The 23,536-nt window shown below is 32.7% G+C and overlaps 2 protein-coding genes across 2 annotated transcripts; one reads left to right on the top strand and one right to left on the bottom strand.

The window, feature by feature from the left end:
* Positions 1-1,140: 1,140 nt before the first annotated feature.
* Positions 1,141-11,973, bottom strand: jmjd7 (jumonji domain containing 7). Its single transcript, XM_056476973.1, has 8 exons — positions 11,744-11,973; positions 8,498-8,651; positions 6,147-6,400; positions 5,634-5,690; positions 3,905-4,000; positions 3,694-3,770; positions 3,443-3,602; positions 1,141-1,381 (listed from the first exon to the last, which is right to left on the bottom strand). Exons 1-8 carry the CDS (start codon positions 11,790-11,792, stop codon positions 1,293-1,295), a joined length of 936 nt encoding a protein of 311 aa, XP_056332948.1. The 5' UTR covers positions 11,793-11,973; the 3' UTR covers positions 1,141-1,292.
* A 401-nt stretch (positions 11,974-12,374) lies between these two features.
* tbpl2 (TATA box binding protein like 2) lies at positions 12,375-23,049 on the top strand. The gene is made up of 7 exons (XM_056477316.1): positions 12,375-12,428; positions 15,314-15,678; positions 20,082-20,169; positions 20,657-20,748; positions 20,884-21,054; positions 22,490-22,584; positions 22,973-23,049. The coding sequence occupies exons 1-7, from the start codon at positions 12,375-12,377 to the stop codon at positions 23,047-23,049; spliced, it is 942 nt and encodes a 313-aa protein (XP_056333291.1).
* Positions 23,050-23,536: the final 487 nt, after the last annotated feature.

Raw genomic sequence — 23,536 nt, 5'->3', positions numbered from 1 at the left:
GATTCGCCGGCCGTTAGCTTTCAAAAGAAGGAGCAGCAGAGACTATTATGTATTGGACTTTGTCAGACTTTGACAGGGACTTTGTGAGTAACTGTTACAGTTCATCTTCCTCAGGATCATAACATGTAAGTGTCATTAAAATTGTTGCCTCGTTTTCTGTGGTTTGCAAAATATGTATTTAATAGTGTGTTATTTACTTGTAATCACTCTGCACGGCTTGTAATCACATATCTATAATAGATCAGTGTTTGTACTGTATCTCTCGGGTTAAATCTGTATGGGGCTGCTCATCTATTGCGTCCTAAACTAAGTTAAAAACGTGACGCGTGTTTCTTCCTTTACCGATTTAAATGCGTTTCTGAACTCGCGATCCTCTGCAGTTTGCCTTTGCTATGGCCACCATCAGCTGTTCCTACACACATATATCGCGGTCAATTTTCAAAATAGTTCAGCTTTTGCCCCTGTGTAGAATAATACTGAATGTGTGTTGTTGTTATTACTTGGGGTTAGGGTTAAGAGTAGAGTAATATGCTGGTGTTTATCTGCATTGCTTTATTGCATTCCTGCATTGGGCTCTCACATACTCTGTGTGCTACTTCATAACAGTGCTGGGCATTTCTCTCTGTCTCGCACTGAACCAGTAGACCAATTGCAACAGACTGGGTCATCGGACCAATCACAGCAGATTAGCCTCATGCAAAGGAGGGGTTTGGGAACAAATGAATCCCTGAACGAATCATACGGGAGTCGCTGGGATAATTAGGTAAAAATAGATGCAGATTAGAAGACAATAAAAGTGTTTTTTGACCTTGCATGCATATCAGCATGTTGTTGGAGACCCCCAAAACCAAAATATGACCTTTTATAATGCAAAATAGGGGCTCTTTAAAAGTTTTAAAAGCTATAATAAACTAGCCTGTGTGGTTTATAAATACAATATTATTGTAAGGATGACAATTTAACCTTATTTGTAAATACAGTCATAAATTAAAATGTAATAAACAAAAAAAAAAAGATTTCTTACTGGTGATTGGTTGGGTGTTGCCCCGATTGGGTGTAGCATTAGTTGCAAATGGTGAAATTAAGACCTCAAGATAACATCTCAATCAGCTGAAGACTTTTTAAGGCAAAAAACATACATTTGACATTTTTACACAGATTAGCAATATTTATTCCATATTGCTAAAAATGAAATTGCACAAGCCTCCATATGTAAAGCCAACAGCTGTTGATAATGGTTTATATCCACCAAATGTTCACCTTTGAGCTGAATGTATGATGTGATAAAAGCCTCAAAGTGATCCCGCAGCGTTTGTTAGAGACTCCACCAGCTGGAAGTAGTTATACTTAATATCATATTCCATGTCATACCAGAAATTCACTGCCAAGACAAAGAGAAAGATCATTTTGATTTGAGATCGATGAAGTGCATAAAACAATAAGGGTGCATGTCCACCGAAGCATTTTTTTTTTGCTCTGCAGAAATGTGAGATGAGCATTCTTTTCTGTTGTTAATGTAAACGTCAGGTTTTTAAAACACCGGCTCTGTAGCCACAAAGACTATTGAATACAGAAGACGTGTCACTCTTACAGTTTTGAACAGGGAAAAGTGTAACGGTCAATATGGCGAATGAAGCACCACCTTCTAGTACAGGACCCAATCAGCGATCGCTATAGACCAGACGTGAGTTTCTAAGATTTTATATGATTCTAACGTTTAGAAATGAAACTAAAGAGACAGTTGTTGTTTTATTTTATTAGTGATTCTTAATATGAAATTCAATCGTGAGCTTGGCAAGCAGTTTTGGAGAATTTGATTTTTCCGCATTGAAACAGAATGCCTAAGCATACAGGTGTTTCAAGATTGCCGTCGAGTGAAAATACTTGCCTTAAAGGGACTCTGGTAGCCAGCCGCTGGGTGTCCGTTTAAAAAAATGTGTTTACGTGTGTGTTTACAATAAACGTCAAGCTCAACATGTTTTTAAACGCATTGACAATAGGAAAAGCGCTCGCATTTCTGCAGTGGGAAAAAAACACTTAGGTGGACACGCACCCTTAAAGTACAGGTACTAGGACTGCACAATATATCATTTCAGCATGGATATCGCAATGTAATCATTCGCAATAGTCACATCACAGGATATGCAATGTCGAGTCTGATTATTGAGGCCTGTGACAGCATTCAGACGTAATAAATTGTACAGTTTTTAACTTTAATAACAAATAATTTTATTGATTTAATAATAAAACGAAGGCTACGACTATAAAAACGTAACACTATTTATTTGATTTGTATATTACTGTATTTATCCAACCCAATCTCATTGAAGATGCATACCCAGGTCTACATTTCTGGGGACAGCAACATACATAACCTTAGGTATATCTGCTCGCTGTTTTTGTTTGCAAATGCATAAGAGACTGCTGGGTAAACTTTTAGATGATCTCAAATTTCTTTTGCGCACCATCTTCTTATGTAAATCCACCAAAGGGCGCAATATACACAATATAAGCCAGTTTGCTGTCCACTGAACGACCCACCCACCCACACCGTTCCCTAAACCTAACCGAGTGTTTTCAAAGGCAATCTAGAAAAAGAAAAGCAGTTGCGGCGACGTGATTTCACTAAGTTTTCAGCCTGTTTATTTATTTATTTACTTTAATTCACTTTTTGCTTTTGTTTCACCTGGTTTTTGGAACCGTTCTTCGCCGGACTTGAATCCCCGTTGCCGCTGTCAACTCTGCTCCGGATCCCAAGTCCATCGGCATAAGTGGCGAGCTACTGGGCAAACTGCTAACACTGGTAAAGCCGTCGATACGAAGGTAAGCGGTCAAAGGTAGCTCGAAAAGAAACAGAAGCTGTAGGCGCATCATACAGCCACACACCGTTCGTTTTACAGACTAAATGCAGCCAGACGTATTTCGCGGCCTCCAGAAATGTAGACAGGGCTACTTATCAACATTGAGCCTGTTTTGTATTTATCTACCCAGGTAAAAGTGTAAAAATACTCGAGTAACAAAGATGTTTGAAAAAAAATGTGACTAAAAATTGTATTTGTTTTATCACAGGCTGAACTAAGTGAAATAAAATTAGAGGCATCTACAAAAATTAGATACTTTAGCAGACTTAGCAACTATACACTGCATAATCAAGGATGATACCAAATTTAATACCTAGCATTCAAGACTTTTTAATACTTTTTAAGGGTCTTAAATTTCTCTAAATTGATTTATAAACTTTTAATACTTTTTAAGACCCCACGGACACCCTGACGCATATTTAACCCTTTGTGAATTTTTGTCAACTTTAATTTATTCAAATTTTTGTGATTGTTTTGGCTGTGTTGATGCAAAATGTATACATTTAGGCCAAAAGGTGTATTCATAAACAAAATAAAAAATCATAATCAGAAATATTAACTGCAGAACAGAAATTGCTAACCTGCTATGCAGCCGTGAGACTGTTGCACATGATGGAACCAGAGTGAGGGCAGATACAACATCTCTCCTGCTTTAACAGTGCAGTGCAGAGCTTTGGCATGTCTGTAGGAGGGAAACCGCTCAAAATCTGGCTTCAGTGGGTCTAGGGGGATCCACGGCACCTGACAGACATGGTATTTATCAATAAAAGTTATACAACCATCACTAATTACCAATAAAACTAATTAAAAAAGACATTTTAATAACATTTACTTTGGGTGAGTTTTCTTCATCCACTATTTCAAAGGTGCCGTCGTCTTTCTGTCTGTATGTTGCTGGCTGGTAGAGCTCTATGAAGAGGACGACAATACAATTCCGTAAAGAGTCCTGAAGCCATTTCAATATTAAAAACTATTCAGTTTCAATAATTATAAGCAAAATAATATGATCACATTATACTGATGATAGAGAAAGGTCTTCTTACCATATGGTATGAAAGGTCTGTCAGTCGGAGGAAGTAAAATAAACTCTTTCTGTCCAGAAATCACACAATATAGGTTCTCATAATGATCTTTATGCACTGCAGATTTAAAAAATAATAATAATAATAAGTTCACTTAAATAAGTTCACTCAAATAAATGAATGAATGCATTTATATCCATTATATACACACATCGGCCACTTTATTAGGTACACCTGTCCAACTGCTCGTTAACGCAATTTCTAATCAGCCAATCACATGGCAGCAACACAATGCATTTAGGCATGTAGACATGGTGAAGACGATCTGCTGCAGTTCAAACTGAGCATCAGAATGGGGAAGAAAGGGGATTTAAGTGACTTTAAACATGGCATGGTTGTTGGTGCCAGATGGGCTGGTCTGATTATTTCATAAACTGCTGATCTACTGGGATTTTCATGCACATCCATCTCTAGGGTCCACAGAGAATGGGCCGAAAAAGAGAAAATATTCAGTGAGCGGCAGTTCTGTGGGCACAAATGCCTTGTTGATGGAGGAGAATGGTCAGACTGGTTCTGAAGGGCAACAGTAACTCAAATAACCACTTGTTACAACCGAGATCTGCAGAAGAGCAGGGATGTGGTGGAACGGGAGATTCGCATCACGGATGTGCAGCCGACAAATCTGCAGCAACTGCATGATGCTATCATGTCAATATGGACCAAAATCTCTGAGGAATTTTCCAGTGCCTTGTTGAATCTATGTCACAAAGGATTAAGGCTGTCCAACCAGGTACTAGTAAGGTGTACCTAATATAGTGGCCGGTGAGTAAAGCTAGTTATTGGTTCTCCTGTGAAAATTTCTAATGTTTCCCAAGTGCTGTTACATAGAGTGATTTTTTTTTTTTTTTTAGACATTATAATACAAATATAATTCTAATAATTAATTTCATTGTCTTTGACATGATGACAGAACATAATATTGTACTAGTTATTTTGCAAGATACTAATATTCAGCTTAAAGTGCAATTTAAAAGCTTAACTAGGTTAATTAGGGTAACTATGCAAGTCATTGGATAACAGTGGTTTGTTCTGTAGCCAACCAAAAGTAATAATTATTTAATAACATTGATCCTCTAATCTAATATGAAATACTGTGAAATTGTTCTTGCACCATTAAGTAGCACTTGGGAAATATCTGAAAAAGAATGAAAATTTCACAGGATTGCTAATAATTTTGTCTTCATCTCTATAATTGCATTTATTTATATCTTCTTGTTTTACAGACCAGACTGTTTTTAATCAGTTTTTTGGGGCATTTTTTGACAGGAGAACATTTTTTAATAATTCTATAAAATATATGAAGAGTTCAGATGCAAAAACCTCAAAGTGTCATCTGAAATTTTCTTCTAAAATTAGCATTTTTCTCAGGCTCTTGTCTTGATTCAGTAATTTTACTTTTATGGCAAAGAAATAGGTTATTTTCATCGCTTTTATCATGAAATATCTGAACATAAACATAAGAGGATGTGAAAAATGGAAATTCCAAATGACGAACCTTTTCATATATCCATATTCTAGACTATAAGGTATTTTATAGCTTGACAAAATGCTTTTTTCAGTTAATTAAGAATTAAATAAAATACATTTAGTATTTTAGTTTCTAGCAAACTTTAATACACTTTTTTTCTGAGGCTGAGAAGCACAGGCCTGAGATTTTCAGTATTTTATGTTATCCAACAAAGAAACTTACTTGATGTGACAGCACTTTCCTCCCCAAGCCAGAAATTCACAGCATCTGGAAGTTTTCCTGAACGAAAGACAGGCAAAAAATGTTCATCTCAGAATCCACCTCACACATTATTCATTCATTAATTTTCCTGCGGCTTCGTCCCTTATATATCAGGGGGTCATCACAGCGGAATGAACCGCCAGCTATTCTAGCATATGTTTTATGCAGCGGATGCCCTTCCAGCCGCAACCCAGTACTGAGAAACACCCATACACACTCATTCACTCACACACTACAGCCAATTTAGTTTATCTAATTCACCTATAGCGCATGTCTTTGGACTGTGGGGGAGACCACGGGGAGAACATGCAAACTCCACACAGAAATGCCAATTGGCCCAGCCGGGACTCAAACCAGCAACCTTCCTGCTGTGAGGTGACAGTGCTAACCACTGAGCCACCGTGCCACCCTCTCACACATTATTTTACCATAAATCAACACATCCAGAAGGAAACTATAGTTGTGTGGACAGACCCAGAGCTTCACTCATCCAGGGAATATGAGTCTGTACGTCTCCTGTCAGCTCCGGGATCTCATCCGTCAGATTTGAGCATTGTTTCTGAACGTAAAACACCCCACTCCTCTTCATCTTTCCCTCCACAATATCCAGCAGAGAGGAGAAGGTCATCTGACGCTCCTCTGGCATCACAAAGCGATTCCCGTTCACAGCATCTGCATATCCGTTTGGAGTCACGGCCACACTGATGACTTTGGAGCCCACTTTCTCTCTGCGCAAACACATCAGAACAATTAAACATAAGCATTTTTCAGGATTTATGTGAACTGGAAGCTGCAACAGTTTTTTTATATTGTGATGTAGTTCCTAGAGAAACTTATATTAATAATATTAAATGAGAAAACAATGGGCGTGGCTTGTTTGTTTCTTCTGCGAGCTGATTGGATGTAGTAAAGTAGGCATTTTATTCAGAAAGATCAGGAAAGGGGTTTGGGGAGAGTTACTACAACCTAACAGACTCCTCCTCCTCACCATTTCTGTTGTCAAAACTGACAGCTGGAGGGGTGTGGTTAAGTATGTTAGCCCCGCCCAATATACGTCAGACAGACGTAAGGCCCTATTATACACCCGATTCAATAAAACGCAAGATGTGTTTGGCGAGATGTGTTGCTTTTTTCAGACCAACGCAACCCTAATTTTCCCATTTTGAGCCACGTTGTTTAAATAGCAAATCCATTTGCGCCCCTTTGTGGGCTCATCCGCATTCCGGTCTAGAAAGGAGGTGTGTTAAGGCGCATTGTTGGCACGTTGCTATTTTGAGGAACTGAAACAGACTGTGCAATTGACCAGCTGAAAGCAGGTTTAAAGTCCAGCTCAGAGCACGTTAGTGGTGCACCTTAAATGTGTACCATTGCTGAATACACACAGGATGTACAGCAATGCGCAAATATCTTTACAAAAGAAAAAGAATTAAAGGATTAAAATATTACAAACATTATTATTTTCTACATAAATATAAAAACCACTGCCTCCATGCCTTCTTCATCTCGGGAGGCTTTTTCGGTTTATTCACAACAACTTGCTTTTGTATAATGTTATTATTAGTAGTAGTATTATTTTTTATGTGCATATTTATATTTGCTTTAACAAAAACAAGTTTAGATTTGTCCACCTGTCGGGTTTTGGATGATATGGGGCATAGGATGTGTGTTTGGATATAACTCATTATTATTATTGTTCATCTATTCGTTTGCTGGAAATTAAAACTGAATTTAGAAATAGTTTTGAAACAAACCTTTGTGCTTAACAAACAAAATTTAATATGTAGGTTAATGGATGTCTTCAGTTGAGTGTGTACAACACTGTTTCCATATCCACGAAAGTGAAAAGAAAGAGAAAGTAAAGAGGCCGAATGAAGGAGGCTCATTCTTTATCCTCGCACTGCAGATTTAACTTTAATTTCACGCTGCTGTTTAACTGTTTTCTCACTGGTGAAGCGTTCAGTTTTTTACATTTACAAAGTCTGCCATGTAAATAGCAAATGCACCATGACGTCACGTGACGCAACTGACTCTTAAAGGTAATGTGAGATGAGACTCTGATTGGTTTATTGCATGTTCTGCAAAACACACCCAGAACTCATTAAGAGAATAAGCACAACACTGTTAGATCATGCGCCGTGGCACAGAGCGGATTTTTCCATCCTTAAAATAGCAAAAGTGGATTCGGACGCACTCTTAATGCTTTTGCGCCATTCACTTTAGACTTTGCACCTAGATTGTTAAAATTAGAGCCTGTAATCTGATAATTTATCTGAAAGCAAACAGGAAGTGCATTTTCAGATTTTAATTTTGGATTACAAGACCAATCAATTTTTTTTTCTTAATGACATGCACAGATGAACTGTTCACCACATAACTAGCAATGTGAGCTAACAAAATCTTATGGTTAGTTTTGATTTCATGTGTACTTTAAAGTCCATGTGAAATCAAAACGTACGATGTCTACTTTGCTAGCCACACTGTTATTCTTAAGGTAAATAATTAATCTGTGCAAGTTAATCCACTGAATTTTTTTTGTTTGTTTTGGTAATCAAAAAATTTTGTAATTTGGTAATCTCCAAAATTGCTTCAGCGTTTGGAGTCGCGTTTTTTTTCAGATGATGTCAGTTTAACAACTTCAATCACAATATTCTTAACCATGCCCCTCTTACCGTTGGAATGGTGCGTGGAAAGAAAGCCCCGCCGCCTATTCAATATTCTGTTCCAGTTATAAATATTTCAACATACTGCAATAAAAGTCTCTGCAGCTTCTGGTTCACTCAGACTTTTTAACATGAGAGGCTGATCTGATCATCTGATTGGCTCACCGGAGATATGTGGGGTTCCATTTAGACAAAGCTGGCCAATCGCTGAAGGCGTTGCGAAGGATGCAAGGCTTGTTGGGGCCAATCCACTCGCGATAAAACTGAAGTGGAGAAAGAGGCTTGTCCAAGTACGGCACTGCATCATTGAGGTACAGCTCTGTGAGAGAGAACAAGACACCATTTTCTGGGTTGTGGCCTAAAAACATATTATGCACAAATGAAAACCTACTGCAATATTGTTTTTAGAGCAATCAGACATTTTATCTATTTAGTTGAAAAATTATTAGCCCCCCTTTGAGTTTCTTTTCTTTTTAAAATATTTCCCAAATGATGTTTAACAGAGCAAGGAAATTTTCACAGTATGTCTGATTTTTTAATTTTTAGTTTAGTTTTTAATTTTTTTAAACACCATTTTAAGGTCAAAATTATTGGCCCCTTTCAGCTAATTTTTTTGACTGTACACAGAACAAACCTTCATTATACAATAACTTGCATAATTACCCTAACCTGCCTAGTAAACCTAATTAACCTAGTTAAGTCTTTTAATGTCACTTTAAGCTGTATAGAAGTGTCTTGAAAAATATCTAGTCAAATAGTATTTACTGTCATCATGGCAAAAATAAAATAAATCAGTTATTAGAAATGAGTTATTAAAACTATTATGTTTAGAAATGTGTTGAAAAAATATTCTTTCCATTAAACAGAAATTGGGGGGAAAATAAACAGGAGGGCTATTAATTCTGACTTCAACTGTATCTGTCTGTTTATTGAAGCGTTATGTTTTATCAATTTTAAATGTGACTATTTTATAAAACATTTGCTTTGTCTTGCTGGAGTCATTAAGCTTAAACATAATTAGTCTAATTGAGATTTTAGTGTCATTAAGACATTATTGTTTTTTTATTAATAGTTTAAATTTATTATTATTTATATTTTCTTTTTTTACAATTTCATAAAGTTTTCTGTCATTTACAATTTAGTTTTAGTTAATTTAGTAATATATTTAATGATTACAAACTTTAATTCAGATGTGTAATTCAGACTGTGTAAATGTTCTGTTTTATCTAAATTATCTAACTTTTAAAAACTAATTTTGCACAAATGAAAATATTCTGCAATATATATAATTTTCTGAATAATTTTTTTCTTCTGAGATAGCTTTTATTGTTCTTAAGATAAAGTATGGCCCAGATATTTATGTGAGATTTAGCTATCACTTTCATTATACATTTTCTGGCAACATATATTTTGGTTTCCACACAGTGTACATTATGTAGATATTATCTATATAGATAATAGGTCTCAAATTCAATTCCTGGAGTGCCGAAGCTTTGCACAGTTTTGCTCCAACCCTGATCAAACAGAGCTGATGCAACTTATCAAGGAGTTCAAGACACTTTTAAGCAGCTCGATTATTTGAATCAGCTGTGTTTGATCAGATTTGGAGCTAAACTGTGCAGAGCTGCTGCCCTCCAGGAATTGAGTTTGAGACCTATGATATAGATATTATGTCTGTCTGTTTATTGTTATATTAAATTTTAAGATTTTATAGTATTTTATAAAATGCTTGTGTAAAGTCTTCATCTAGATTTTAACATCATGGAGATATTATGATTATTTCAGTTAATAGCTTGATTTTATTTTCCGTTTTCCATAAAAAAAAGATATATTTAAGGTTTTAATCATTTGGATATGAAGTCATTTTTATTTATCCGTTTATATAGTTTTTATTAATTTATGGTTCATTTATTATTTATGGTTATTATATATGGTTTAATTATTATTTATGGTATTATTTATGGTTTATTTGATTCATTTTCTTTTCGGCTTATGTTTTTTATGCAGTGGATGCCCTTCCAGCTGCAACCCATCACTGTGAAACATCCACACACACCCATTCACACACATACACTACGGACAATTTAGCTTATTCAATTCACCTATAGTGCATGTCTTTGGACTGTGGGGGAAACCGGAGCACCTGGAGGAAACCCACTCCACTACTTTATTTTTTCTTGTCTACTGGGATTAGGAAAATCAATCCTGTGATTCCTGTCCAATCAAATCGCATATAAAAGGTAAATCGCATCAAAATGAACTACCTCAAGACATGGGCGATTTATAATTGCAGCAAACTATTTGGAAGCATTAAAAGTGTCCAAGAAGATGTCTTTACACGCATTGACCCAGAGACTGTTTAGATGCATGTCACTGATGAGAAGATCACGGATGTTTACTGTATGATGACCGAAATGGCCTTAAACACCCAGAAGGCACAAGATGTCAACATGATGTCAGATTGGCATTGGACCCCAACATCATGGGGACGTTGCATTTTGTTTGGAAATGAAAATCTGGTTGACGTCAGAACTCAACGTCAGGCCGACGTCATTATCCAACCTAAAATCAACCAAATATCAACGTCTTATGATGTTACAGCTTGACGTTGTGTGGACATTACTACGATGACATCTATCAGATGTTGGATTTTGTTTGCCATACCTGAGAAATAGGTATTTGACATCAATATGGCGTTGGTTGAAGACGTTGGCTCGACGTTAGATTTTGGTCACTTTCTAACACCTAAAAACAACCAAATGTCAACGTCATTTGATGTTGTTATTGGTCATCAAAATAATGTTGTCCTTAGACGTCGACTAGACGTTGAATTTTGGTCACCTGACGTCACAACCTAAATCTAACCTAATATTAACGTCTTATGATGTTGTGTGCCTGCTGAGCAATAACTAAATGCACTACAGAATGTTACGTTTACACACATCCACAAATTACATGTAAATACATCAGCTTTTTACAGTGTAATACTCACTATTCTTGAGTACTTTTGAAAGGTCTACTTTACTCATACTTTGACTAATATTTACAACAGATACTTTTACTCTACTTGCACTACATTTTTAATAATGGTACTGGTAATGGTACTATTACTTAAGTATGATTTTCAGTACTCTTTCCACTACAGCTCATAGTTAGTTTTAGCTATTTTAATGCTCCCATTCGTCAGGAAATATATTATTTTGTTATTTTAATTGTGAGTTACATTTAATATATAATAATAAGGCAGACATTTAATTGTAAAATTCACCATGCGTTCAGTGTTACTGTATTTGACATAATTTGGTGCGTTTATTCTGTGTAATTTTTCAATTTGAATGTAAATTATATATCGTTCAGTATCTGTACGTTTGATTATGTATCATATATATAAACAAAAATGTGAAAACTCACCCCGAGCCTCTTTAGGGAAATCTCTCAAGCATTCTTTAACTTTATCCATAACCTTATCCACATGTTTCAATATATCAGTATCTGTTGATTTATCACAGGCCTCCGTCAGCTCAAAATACTTATAAAGTACTTCATTCCATACATGCCAAATTTATTAAATGCTAAAAAAAGACACTGAATTAATAATGTATTACTGAGAATTCATGCACTCCTCACACATGCTCGACTGTTTTGATTATTATGACAGTGGTTTTCCGCTCATGCGCAGAAGTGACCACGTGTTTTCAACGTTGTATCTGTCTCCCTCTGCAGATCGGAGACTGCATTGCAGGAGAATATATTTATTTTCTAAGTAATGTTGTGTTGTATTTGTTAGCGCGAACAAAGCTAAGCAATTAATATGTTTGTTGTTCAATTAAAGATATATTTATTTGAGCATATTAGACGTACATAACTATATTTTGATGGCATGATTTGTCACGCCTCTGTGGGCAGCTTCACACTTGATGCCAATTAGATTAGCACTCATCCACAGGTACAGCACTGCTACTATTGAGACTGGAGACTTTTTAATTTACTTTTAATTTATTTGGGCGTTTACTGTAAATTCGTCGGCTTTCAATGGACTGCAATGAACATGGATGAGGAGGCATCCCTCGAATGTTACTTTGACCAGACTATTGCTGTAAGTTGTCAAATGAAATGCTAAAAGTCTTGTGTTAGAGTCTTTGTTATGTTAGCTTAAAAAATAAAGACCGATATATTATTATTTTTATTAACACATGGTAGTTTTTGTAAATTATGTTTTCTGTTTAGAAAATTTTGAGTAGTTTTTTTTTATTAACATATTTATATATAGTTCTCATTCATATATAGTTTAGTTTTTGCTATTTTAGTACCTCAAGAAATGTTTACCTCAAGAAATGTTTACCTCAAGGATTTTTTTTTAATCATATATACACAATTTTTATATTTTTTATATTGTAATCAGTATATATACACAACTATAATGCACTCATGTCTATTATGATGCACATGTCATTGTAACACGGATTAAGTCAATTTAAATGAGAAATTAAGCATTTAAGATCTACAGAAAAGGAAATGCAAGAATGAGTTTTATGTGATACAATACAAAAAGTATTTAAAAAAAAATCTTATTTAAACATTAATTACTGTCAAGCATCAAAAGAAATGTCAATATTGCTGTAAAATGCCAGAAAAATGTCTGTTACATATATTTTAAAATACACGCTCTTTATGTAGTGATGAATATTCATACTTGTCATGCATGTTTCACTAATTTATTTATATGATTTGTCCTTATATCAATACATGTTTTGTTAAAGCAAATTAACTGAAGCGTTGTAAAATATACTTATTTCATTATTTTGAGGTGCAGTAAAACAGAAATTTAATTGTAAAATTCAACCATTCATTCAATGTTATTGTGTTTGTGAAATGACATAGTTTGGTCCATATTTTTCATACATTTTTTTCTATTTTATGTAAATGATATATCTTTAAATTATATAGTTTATATAAACTATATTTAAATATATATATATATATATATATATATATATATATATATATATATATATATATATATATATATATATATATACACACACACACACATGCAAGTAGAGTAAAAAGTAGACCTTTCAAAAGTACTCAAGAGTAGTGAGTATTACAATGTAAAAAGCTGATGCATTTATATGTTATTTGTACATGTGTGTGTAAATGTAACATTCTGTAGTGCTTTGAGTTATTGCCCGGCAGGCACACAATATCATAAGATGTTAATATTAGGTTAGATTTAGGTTGTGATGACAGGTGACCAAAATTCAATGTCTAACCAGCGCCTAAGGACAACGTTATTTTGACGTCCAATAATGACGTCAAATGAAATTATTTGGTCAATTTTAGGTTGTGTTAGAAAGTGACCAAACCCATTGCAGAGGCAACATCTTAAACCAACGTCATATTGATGTCGGATACTGACATTTATTAATCAGGTATGGCAAACCAAAATCCAATGTCTGATATACGTCATAGTGCTTATGTCCACACAACGTTAAGCTGTAACATGATTAGACGTTGATATTTGACTGGTTTTAGGTTGACCGTTGAACATTGACAACAGCCTGACGTTGGGTTCTGACGTAAACCCGATGTTCATTTCCAAAAAAAATGCAACGTCTCTATGACGTTAGGGTACAACGTCAATTTGACGTCATGTTGATGTCTTGTGCCTGCTGGCCTTTAAGGCCATTTCGGTTATCATACAGTAAACATCCATCATCTTCTCATCAGTGCATACTATGGGTCAATGCGTGTAAAGATTTTGGATGTCGTCTTGGGCACTTTTAATGCTTTCAAACAGTTTGCTGCAATTATAAAGCAGGCACACAACATGATAAGACGTTAATATTAGGTTAGATTTAGGTTGTGATGTCAGGTGACCAAAATTCAATGTCTAACCAGCGTCTAAGGACAACGTTATATTGACGTTTATATGACGTTTATATTTGGTCGATTTTAGGTTGTTAGAAAATGACCAAAATCCAAAATCGAGCTAACATCCTATTGACATCAAATACTGCCATTTATTCGTCAGGTATGGCAATCAAAATCCAATATACGTCATATAGTGGTAATGACTGTTTCCTATGACGCTCCAGAGACAGACGAGTCTTCGCTGAGGCCAGCTTCCAGCCTCCGCCACTGAGACTGCAGCTCTGCACAAGACGTTTGGCCAGCGGAGAAATTAAAATGGTCGTGCCCAACTGAGTCTGGTTTCTCTCAAGGTTTTTTTTTTTTCTTCACTTCCGCCTTTAGTGAAGTTTTTTTTCCCTCCCCGCTGTCGCCACTGGCTTGCATGGTTCAGGATCTGTAGAGCTGCGCATCGATGGATTTGCTCTTCAGTATTTGGACTCTCAGTAGTGATTATTAAACCACACTGAACTGAGCTAAACTGAACTGAACTTAAACACTACAAACTGAACTACACTGTTCCTATTTACTATGACCTTTTATGTGAAGCTGCTTTGACACAATCTACATTGTATAAGCGCTATACAAATAAAGGTGAATTGAATTGAATTGAATTGCCCACACAACTTCAAGCTGAAGAAATCCCAGGACTGATTTTTCTAAAATGTAGTGACTGCAGGTTGAAGTAGTTGAGTAAAAGTACTGATACAGCACTAAAAATTTAGTCAAGGGGAAGTAAAAGTAGACATTTATAAAACTACTTAGTAAATTACAATTTCAGAGAAAAACTACACAATTACAGTAATTTGAGTATTTGTAACTTGTTACTTTACACCAGTGTAAATAACTTGTATTGAATTGTAACTTTAACTTAATTTGATTGTAGTGTAATAATGTGCACTTTTTGTACAGCTGCTTTGAAACAATAATTATTGTAAAAAGCGCTATACAAATAATAATAATAATAATATTTTTAGTATATCAACACAACTGTAATGCCTATTATAAAGTTTATTATAAAGTACAAAGACATTAATATTTTCTTCTGCATTATTCTATATATTTTTTAAGGGCTCATCCGATTATATCTTTGAAGGAGATCTGGGTCTGCAGGGTTCAACTCCACAGCTCCAGGATTCCTCTTTTCTGTCCTCTTTAGCCTCTCAGGAACAAGATCTGACAGAGGACTTGGACCTGAGCTTCTTACCTGATGATCTGAGCACTCAGGATGAGCCGTCGCAGGTTGAGAAAGACCGCAAGAATGAAGACAGTGGCGTCTACACCGACTGCCTGCCGAGAGAGTCCACAGAGGCAGATATTGACACCAGTAATTCGGCCCAAAATACCTCACAGTTCAACCTCCCGATGACACCCATGACCCCGATGACACCCATGACCCCAGTGGCAGAGAGTTCAGGCATCATCCCGCAATTACAGTAAGTCATTTTAGACAGAGATTCATTTTAATTTTAACATGCTATTCCATCTGATAGAAGTCTACAACTTAATCTCAGATGTTAACACTCATGTTTATTGAAAGGGAAAGAAAAACCTATTTGTGACTTGTGTAAGAATATTTTGATGATAAAACATATTTTAATAGAAAGTTTTATTTTTAAAAGATATATTCAGGAAATATTTATTATAAAGATTTATTTAGGAAATATTTATTATAAAGATTATTTAGGAAATATTTATTATAAAGATTTATTCAGGAAATATTTATTATAAAGATTTATTTAGGAAATATTTATTATAAAGATTTATTCAGGAAATATTTATTATAAAGATTTATTTAGGAAATATTTATTATAAAGATTTATTCAGGAAATATTTATTATAAAGATTTATTTAGGAAATATTTATTATAAAGATTTATTCAGGAAATATTTATTATAAAGATTTATTTAGGAAATATTTATTATAAAGATTTATTCAGGAAATATTTATTATAAAGATTTATTTAGGAAATATTTATTATAAAGATTTATTCAGGAAATATTTATTATAAAGATTTATTCAGGAAATATTTATTATAAAGATTTATTTAGGAAATATTTATTATAAAGATTTATTCAGGAAATATTTATTATAAAGATTTATTTAGGAAATATTTATTATAAAGATTTATTTAGGAAATATTTATTATAAAGATTTATTTAGGAAATATTATTATAAAGATTTATTTAGGAAATATTATTATAAGATTTATTCAGGAAATATTTATTATAAAGATTTATTCAGGAAATATTTATTATAAAGATTTATTTAGGAAATATTTATTATAAAGATTTATTCAGGAAATATTTATTATAAAGATTTATTTAGGAAATATTTATTATAAAGATTTATTCAGGAAATATTTATTATAAAGATTTATTTAGGAAATATTTATTATAAAGATTTATTTAGGAAATATTTATTATAAAGATTTATTTAGGAAATATTTATTATAAAGATTTATTTAGGAAATATTTATTATAAAGATTTATTTAGGAAATATTTATTATAAAGATTTATTCAGGAAATATTTATTATAAAGATTTATTTAGGAAATATTTATTATAAAGATTTATTTAGGAAATATTTATTATAAAGATTTATTTAGGAAATATTTATTATAAAGATTATTCAGGAAATATTTATTATAAAGATTTATTTAGGAAATATTTATTATAAAGATTTATTCAGGAAATATTTATTATAAAGATTTATTCAGGAAATATTTATTATAAAGATTTATTCAGGAAATATTTATTATAAAGATTTATTCAGGAAATATTTATTATAAAGATTTATTTAGGAAATATTTATTATAAAGATTTATTTAGGAAATATTTATTATAAAGATTTATTCAGGAAATATTTATTATAAAGATTTATTCAGGAATATTTATTATAAAGATTTATTCAGGAAATATTTATTATAAAGATTTATTCAGGAAATATTTATTATAAAGATTTATTTAGGAAATATTTATTATAAAGATTTATTCAGGAAATATTTATTATAAAGATTTATTTAGGAAATATTTATTATAAAGATTTATTCAGGAAATATTTATTATAAAGATTTATTTAGGAAATATTTATTATAAAGATTTATTTAGGAAATATTTATTATAAAGATTTATTCAGGAAATATTTATTATAAAGATTTATTTAGGAAATATTTATTATAAAGATTTATTTAGGAAATATTTATTATAAAGATTTATTCAGGAAATATTTATTATAAAGATTTATTCAGGAAATATTTATTATAAAGATTTATTTAGGAAATATTTATTATAAAGATTTATTCAGGAAATATTTATTATAAAGATTTATTTAGGAAATATTTATTATAAAGATTTATTCAGGAAATATTTATTATAAAGATTTATTTAGGAAATATTTATTATAAAGATTTATTCAGGAAATATTTATTATAAAGATTTATTCAGGAAATATTTATTATAAAGATTTATTCAGGAAATATTTATTATAAAGATTTATTTAGGAAATATTTATTATAAAGATTTATTCAGGAAATATTTATTATAAAGATTTATTCAGGAAAAATTTATTATAAAGATTTATTCAGGAAATATTTATTATAAAGATTTATTTAGGAAATATTTATTATAAAGATTTATTCAGGAAAAATTTATTATAAAGATTTATTCAGGAAAAATTTATTATAAAGATTTATTCAGGAAATATTTTAAGGGGAATGTTTGAAAAGGAGGAATTCTGGAGGAATTTTAGAATATTTATCATTAATCAATGGGCAACACTGTGGCGCAGTGGGTAGCACTATCGTCTCACAGCAAGAAGGTCGCTGGTTCGAGTACCGACTGGGTCAGTTGGCATTCCTGTGTGGAGCTTGCATGTTCTCCCCGTGTTCGAGTTCTCCAGTTTACCTCACAGCCCAAAGACGTGTGCTGTAGGTGAATTGAGTAAGTTAAATTGTCCATAGTGTATGTGTGTATGTCCTGGTCCTCCTGGTTGGGGGTTGAGCGTTGGGCTAAGAACTCGCCTCATAAAAATTAGAAACACCAATATGGTGCGGCTAAATATCAACTTTGATATAAATGGCCCTGGGAGGAAGTAAGTATCATTAATCAAGCTCAAAGATTGTATATGACTCTTTTCAGTGTTGTTGTTATTTGTATGTTTTTTTAGTACAATGAATGTTTATTAAGAAAATGATTGTGTTATATATTGTATATTTAGTATAGGCTTTGCCATGAATATAGCCAATGCTGCTGATATGGCATTAAAACAAACAAACAAACAAATAAATAAATACAAATCTGAGATGTTACTATGATTTTGTAATGTAATTTACTTTTTTTATTACAATTTCTGTAAAGTGTCATTATTATTATTGATGGTTCCATTATAGCTTTAACTTTACAATGCACAAAACATTCTTTATTGGTGATCCAAGCATTGCGGGTGTATTTTGCATCTTCAAAATAAACGTTATATTATTTAGCAAAAGCAGAAACTTCATTAAAGCAGGTTTTTAATAACTGATGCTGGGCCAATTTGAATTACGATTAATCACATTCAAAATAAAAGTTTTGTTTTAACATAAGATAATTGTGTGTGTAAAATATATTTATTATCTATATGTGGTACATACACATAAAAACAAAATTATACAAAGCTGTTTTTTTACATGCGTGTATGTATATATACACACAGTCGAAGTCAGAATTATTAGCCCCCCTGTTTATTTTTTCACCCAATTTTTGTTTAATGGAGGGAAGATTTTTTTTCCCACACATTTCTAAACATATTAGTTTTAATAACTCATTTCTAATAACTGATTTATTTTATCTTTGCCATGATGACAGTAAATAATATTTGACTAGATATTTTTCAAAACACTTCTATACAGCTTAAAGTGACATTTGAAGGCCTAACTAGGTTAATTAGGTTAACTAGGCAGGTTAGGGTAATTAGGCAAGTTATTGTATTAACGATGGTTTGTTTTGTAGACAATAGAAAAAATGTAGCTTAAAGGGGCTAATAATTTTGACCTAAAAACTGCTTTTATTCTAGCCGAAATAAAATAAATAAGACTTTCTTTTCTTTCTTTGCTCTGTTAAACATCATTTGGGAAATACTTAAAAAGAAAACTAAAATGATAAGGGGGCTAATAATTCTTATAATTCTTATATATATATATGAAGGTAGGTAGGTAGGTAGATATACTGTTTTTAAAAGTATAAATGGATGTATTTATTAATGTATAGATGTTTAAGAATTTAATGCCATTATTTCACCAGATAACATTTTGTAAATTAGAAAATTTGATTCTTTTCTTAAAGAATTATGGGATTATTTGTAAATCACCAGCCACTGGATTCTTGTTTTTAGTATGTACTAGGCCGGCATAATATATCAGTTTAGCATGGATAACGCAATGTGAGCATCTGCAATAGTCACATCGCAAGATATGCAATGTTGAGTCTGAATTATCATTATTTCTAGTCCAAATATCTACATTTCAAAGCAAAAACAAGATTGTTTTACTTACCACAATGGCAGATCATTTTGCTTGTTTTAAGGAAGAACACAAGAACACTTTACATATTTCTATACACAACAATTTTTTAATTGATTGAAAAATTTGTAGATATTTGGACTAGAAATTAAACAAATTAAAGTAAAAGAAGCATTTTTTCCATTGTGATTATTAAATTTCTGTACCTGTAAAATATCATAATATTTATTGCAGAAAAATAAAATATTGCAATATTAGATGTTTTTCCAGTATCGTGCAGCCCTAGTGTGTAATGTATATCCGTCTACATTTCCATACCTTTTTATTTATTGTACACAGGAATATTGTGTCAACGGTGAATCTTGCTTGCCCTCTGGATCTCAAATCCATTGCACTTCAAGCTCGAAATGCTGAATATAACCCAAAGGTACTGTATACACCACTGTATTGCATTGTATTTACTTAAAGATGAAAACACACATTATGTAGTTTTCTTAAAGGGGTAGTTCACCCCAATATGAAAATTCCCTCAGCATTTACTTCCTCTCAGTGGTTCTAAACTTTTTATGAATTTCTTGCTTCTGTTCAACACAAATGAACATATTCTGAAGAATATTGGAGAAAAGCAGCCATTGACAATAAAATACTATGCAAGTGAATGGCTGTTTTATCCCCAGCATTCTTCCTTTGTGTTCAACAGAAGAAACTCATTCAGGTTTTGAACAAGTGAAAGGTGAGTAAATGATGACAGATTGTTCATTTTTGTGTGGACTGTCTCTTTAAAGGAATATCCTGTGTAAAATTATGTTATTGTTTACTTTATTGTTGACACACGCATAGTATTGGAAATCTTGTAAGCATTTCCAAACTGAAAAAAAAACTAATAATAACTTCAAACTTATGCTTATTCATAGCGTTTTGCTGCGGTTATAATGAGGATCCGTGAACCAAGAACTACTGCTCTGATTTTCAGCTCTGGAAAAATGGTCTGCACTGGAGCCAAGAGGTATGCATAATATACTGTATATTCACAACTCTAACTATGAAGCATTAAGGTACCACCATGACTGTAAAACATAAACATAGCTCAGAAATAGTCTTTTACCCTATATTTGCCTCTCCCTTTGTTTGTCTTTCTAAGCAGTGAAGAGCAATCTCGCCTCGCTGCAAGGAAATATGCTCGGGTGGTACAGAAACTTGGTTTTCCTGCCAAATTCCTCGACTTCAAAATCCAAAATATGGTTGGGAGTTGTGATGTCTGCTTTCCTATACGCTTGGAAGGCCTGGTCCTCACTCATCAGCAATTCAGCAGGTCTGGAGTTTGATGCTAATTGTATTAACTCTGTCTTTTAAAGGGAGCGTTCACCCAAAAATAAAAGTTCTGTCATCATTTACTTATTCTTTAGATGTTCCAAACCTGTTTGAATTTCTATCTTCATGTTGGACACAAAGGAAAATATTGTGAAGAATGTAGGTGAAAAACAGCCATTGATTTTTATAGTATCTTACTATGAATGTCAATGGCTACTTTTTTCCAAAACTCTTCAGAATATTTAGTCTTGTGTTTAACCGAGGAAAGTAAGTTTTAAACAACTTGAGTGTGAGTAAATGGTGTGAAAAAAGAAAGGAACTTAAAGGGACAGTTCACCCCCCCCCCCCCCCCCCCCCAAAAAAAAATCTGATGTAATTTCATTCACCCTCAACACACTGAAGGAGTAGGTGAAATTTGTTTTCTTCAGTCGAGTATTGAAGAATATTTTACATGTAACTATTGTTCTTGGTGATTCATAGTCTCATACCAACCTGTATCTTGAAATCTAAAACAACATGCAGTGTATACAGGTAGTAATAAAATTGATATTTTATGTGGCTCTTTGACAGCTGCACTGTGGTCTTATGAATTGGCCAGTGAAATGAAACATTAATTAAATTTACTGCATCATATTTAATCATCCTCAATGTATCTTCAAGATCCATGGGTATTAATTTAGTTTTGCCTATATATATATATATACACCACAGACACAGTTGAAGTCAGAATTATTAGCCCCCCTTTGAATTTTGTTTTTTTCTTTTTTAAATATTTCCCAAACTATGTTTAACAGAGCAAGATCATTTTCAAAGTATGTCTGATAATAATTTTTCTTCTGTAGAAGTCTTATTTGGTTTATTTCGGCTAGAATAAAAGCAGTTAAAAAAAATTTAAACACTGTTTTAAGGTGAAAATTATTAGCCCTTTTAAGCTATATTATTTTTCCATAGTCTATAACCATCATTATACAATAACTTGCCTAATTACTCTAACCTGCCTAGTTAACCTAATTAACCTAGTTAAGCCTTTAAACGTCACTTTAGGATGTATAGAAGTGTTTTGAAAAATATGTAGTCAAATATTATTGACTGTCATCATGGCAAAGATAAAATAAATCAGTTATTAGAAATGAGGTATTAAAACTATCATATTTAGAAATGTGCTGAAAAAAATCTCTTCATTAAACAAATTAGGGAAAAAATAAACAGGGTGGCTAATAATTCTGACTTTATATATGTGCGTGTGTGCGTGCGTGCGTGCGTGCGTCCGTGCGTGCGTGTGTGTGTATATATATATATATATATATATATATATATATATATATATATATATATATATATATATATATATATAAATATATAAATAAATAAGCCACATTTTTTGGGGGGGCTGAAATATTTCTTTAACCATTGTTAACCATTCTTATCTCCTCCAGCTATGAGCCCGAGTTGTTTCCAGGTTTGATATATCGCATGGTGAAACCACGTATTGTCCTGCTGATTTTTGTGTCTGGAAAAGTTGTGCTCACAGGTATTGTTTTATTCATCTTATAAACCTATTTGGCAGCAGCACATTTAAAGGGAGTGTTCACCCAAAATTAAACTTTCCTCACCATTTACACATACTTAAATGGTTTTGAACTTTATTGACTTTTTTTCTTCTGTTGAATGCAAAACAAGATAATTTGAAGAATGTGGGGGGAAAAACAGGCACTGACATCCAGAGTAGGAACTAAATACTATGGAAGTCAGTGGTTTTTTCCCACAACATTCTTCAAAATATCTTCCTTTGTGTTCAACAGAAGAAAGAAATTCAATCAGGTTTAGAACAGGTTGAGGGTGAGTTTTCATTTTTGGGTGAACTTTCCTTTTTGTAAAGTTAGTAAAATTGTTTATTTTACTGTTGTTTATGATTGTAGGTGCAAAAGAGCGGTCTGAGATCTATGAAGCTTTTGAAAATATTTACCCCATCCTGAAAGGGTTCAGGAAGCAATAGATGCACCTCACTTAAACTGAGTAAATATGCACATCTTGGTGGTACTTAAGAGGTTTGAATGCATTTATTTAATCATAACCTTGTTTATTGTTGTTCCACTTGGTTTAATGTCTTTACATAAACTTTTTGTATTGTCTACATTTGTGAGGGACACTGAAATAACAGAGCATCCCAAAGTGTACTGTGAGAAAGAGTATGTTTTGTTAAAATGTTCAGATTGTGGGCTCTATAATGGAGACACAAAGTATCCACTTGGGTTATTATGACTATGTTTTGCCCTACTTGTACATGTTGAACAGGTTAATAAACTTTTTGAACATTTTGCAGAATCAGTGACATTTTTCATTCGGACGTTTAGTGTGGTTTCAAGATGTCCCATTTTGGTTTATTCAAGCAATTAAATTGACAAAAGTGATCTTGCATGCATACAAGCATATGTTGTCTAATTTAGCCTGTTTTAAGTAGCTTTTGTGAAAATAAAAGGTCA

This window comes from Danio aesculapii, chromosome 17 (genome assembly GCF_903798145.1).
Source record: "Danio aesculapii chromosome 17, fDanAes4.1, whole genome shotgun sequence".
Taxonomy (NCBI): Eukaryota; Metazoa; Chordata; class Actinopteri; order Cypriniformes; family Danionidae; genus Danio; species Danio aesculapii.
This window is presented reverse-complemented; position numbering and strand designations above follow the sequence as displayed.

What these genes read in the sequence shown, in the direction of transcription:
- jmjd7 (XM_056476973.1), bottom strand. Translation starts at nt 11,792, where the DNA reads ATGGATAAAGTTAAAGAATGCTTGAGAGATTTCCCTAAAGAGGCTCGG. An exon ending in CTGGATGAGTGAAGCTCTGG is followed by an intron (nt 5,691 to 6,146) that starts GTCTGTCCACAC and finishes TCTTTCGTTCAG; the next exon opens with GAAAACTTCCAGATGCTGTG. An exon ending in GGAAAGTGCTGTCACATCAA is followed by an intron (nt 4,001 to 5,633) that starts GTAAGTTTCTTT and finishes TTAAATCTGCAG; the next exon opens with TGCATAAAGATCATTATGAG.
- tbpl2 (XM_056477316.1), top strand. Translation starts at nt 12,375, where the DNA reads ATGAACATGGATGAGGAGGCATCCCTCGAATGTTACTTTGACCAGACT. An exon ending in ACTTTGACCAGACTATTGCT is followed by an intron (nt 12,429 to 15,313) that starts GTAAGTTGTCAA and finishes ATATTTTTTAAG; the next exon opens with GGCTCATCCGATTATATCTT. An exon ending in GTCTGCACTGGAGCCAAGAG is followed by an intron (nt 20,749 to 20,883) that starts GTATGCATAATA and finishes TGTCTTTCTAAG; the next exon opens with CAGTGAAGAGCAATCTCGCC.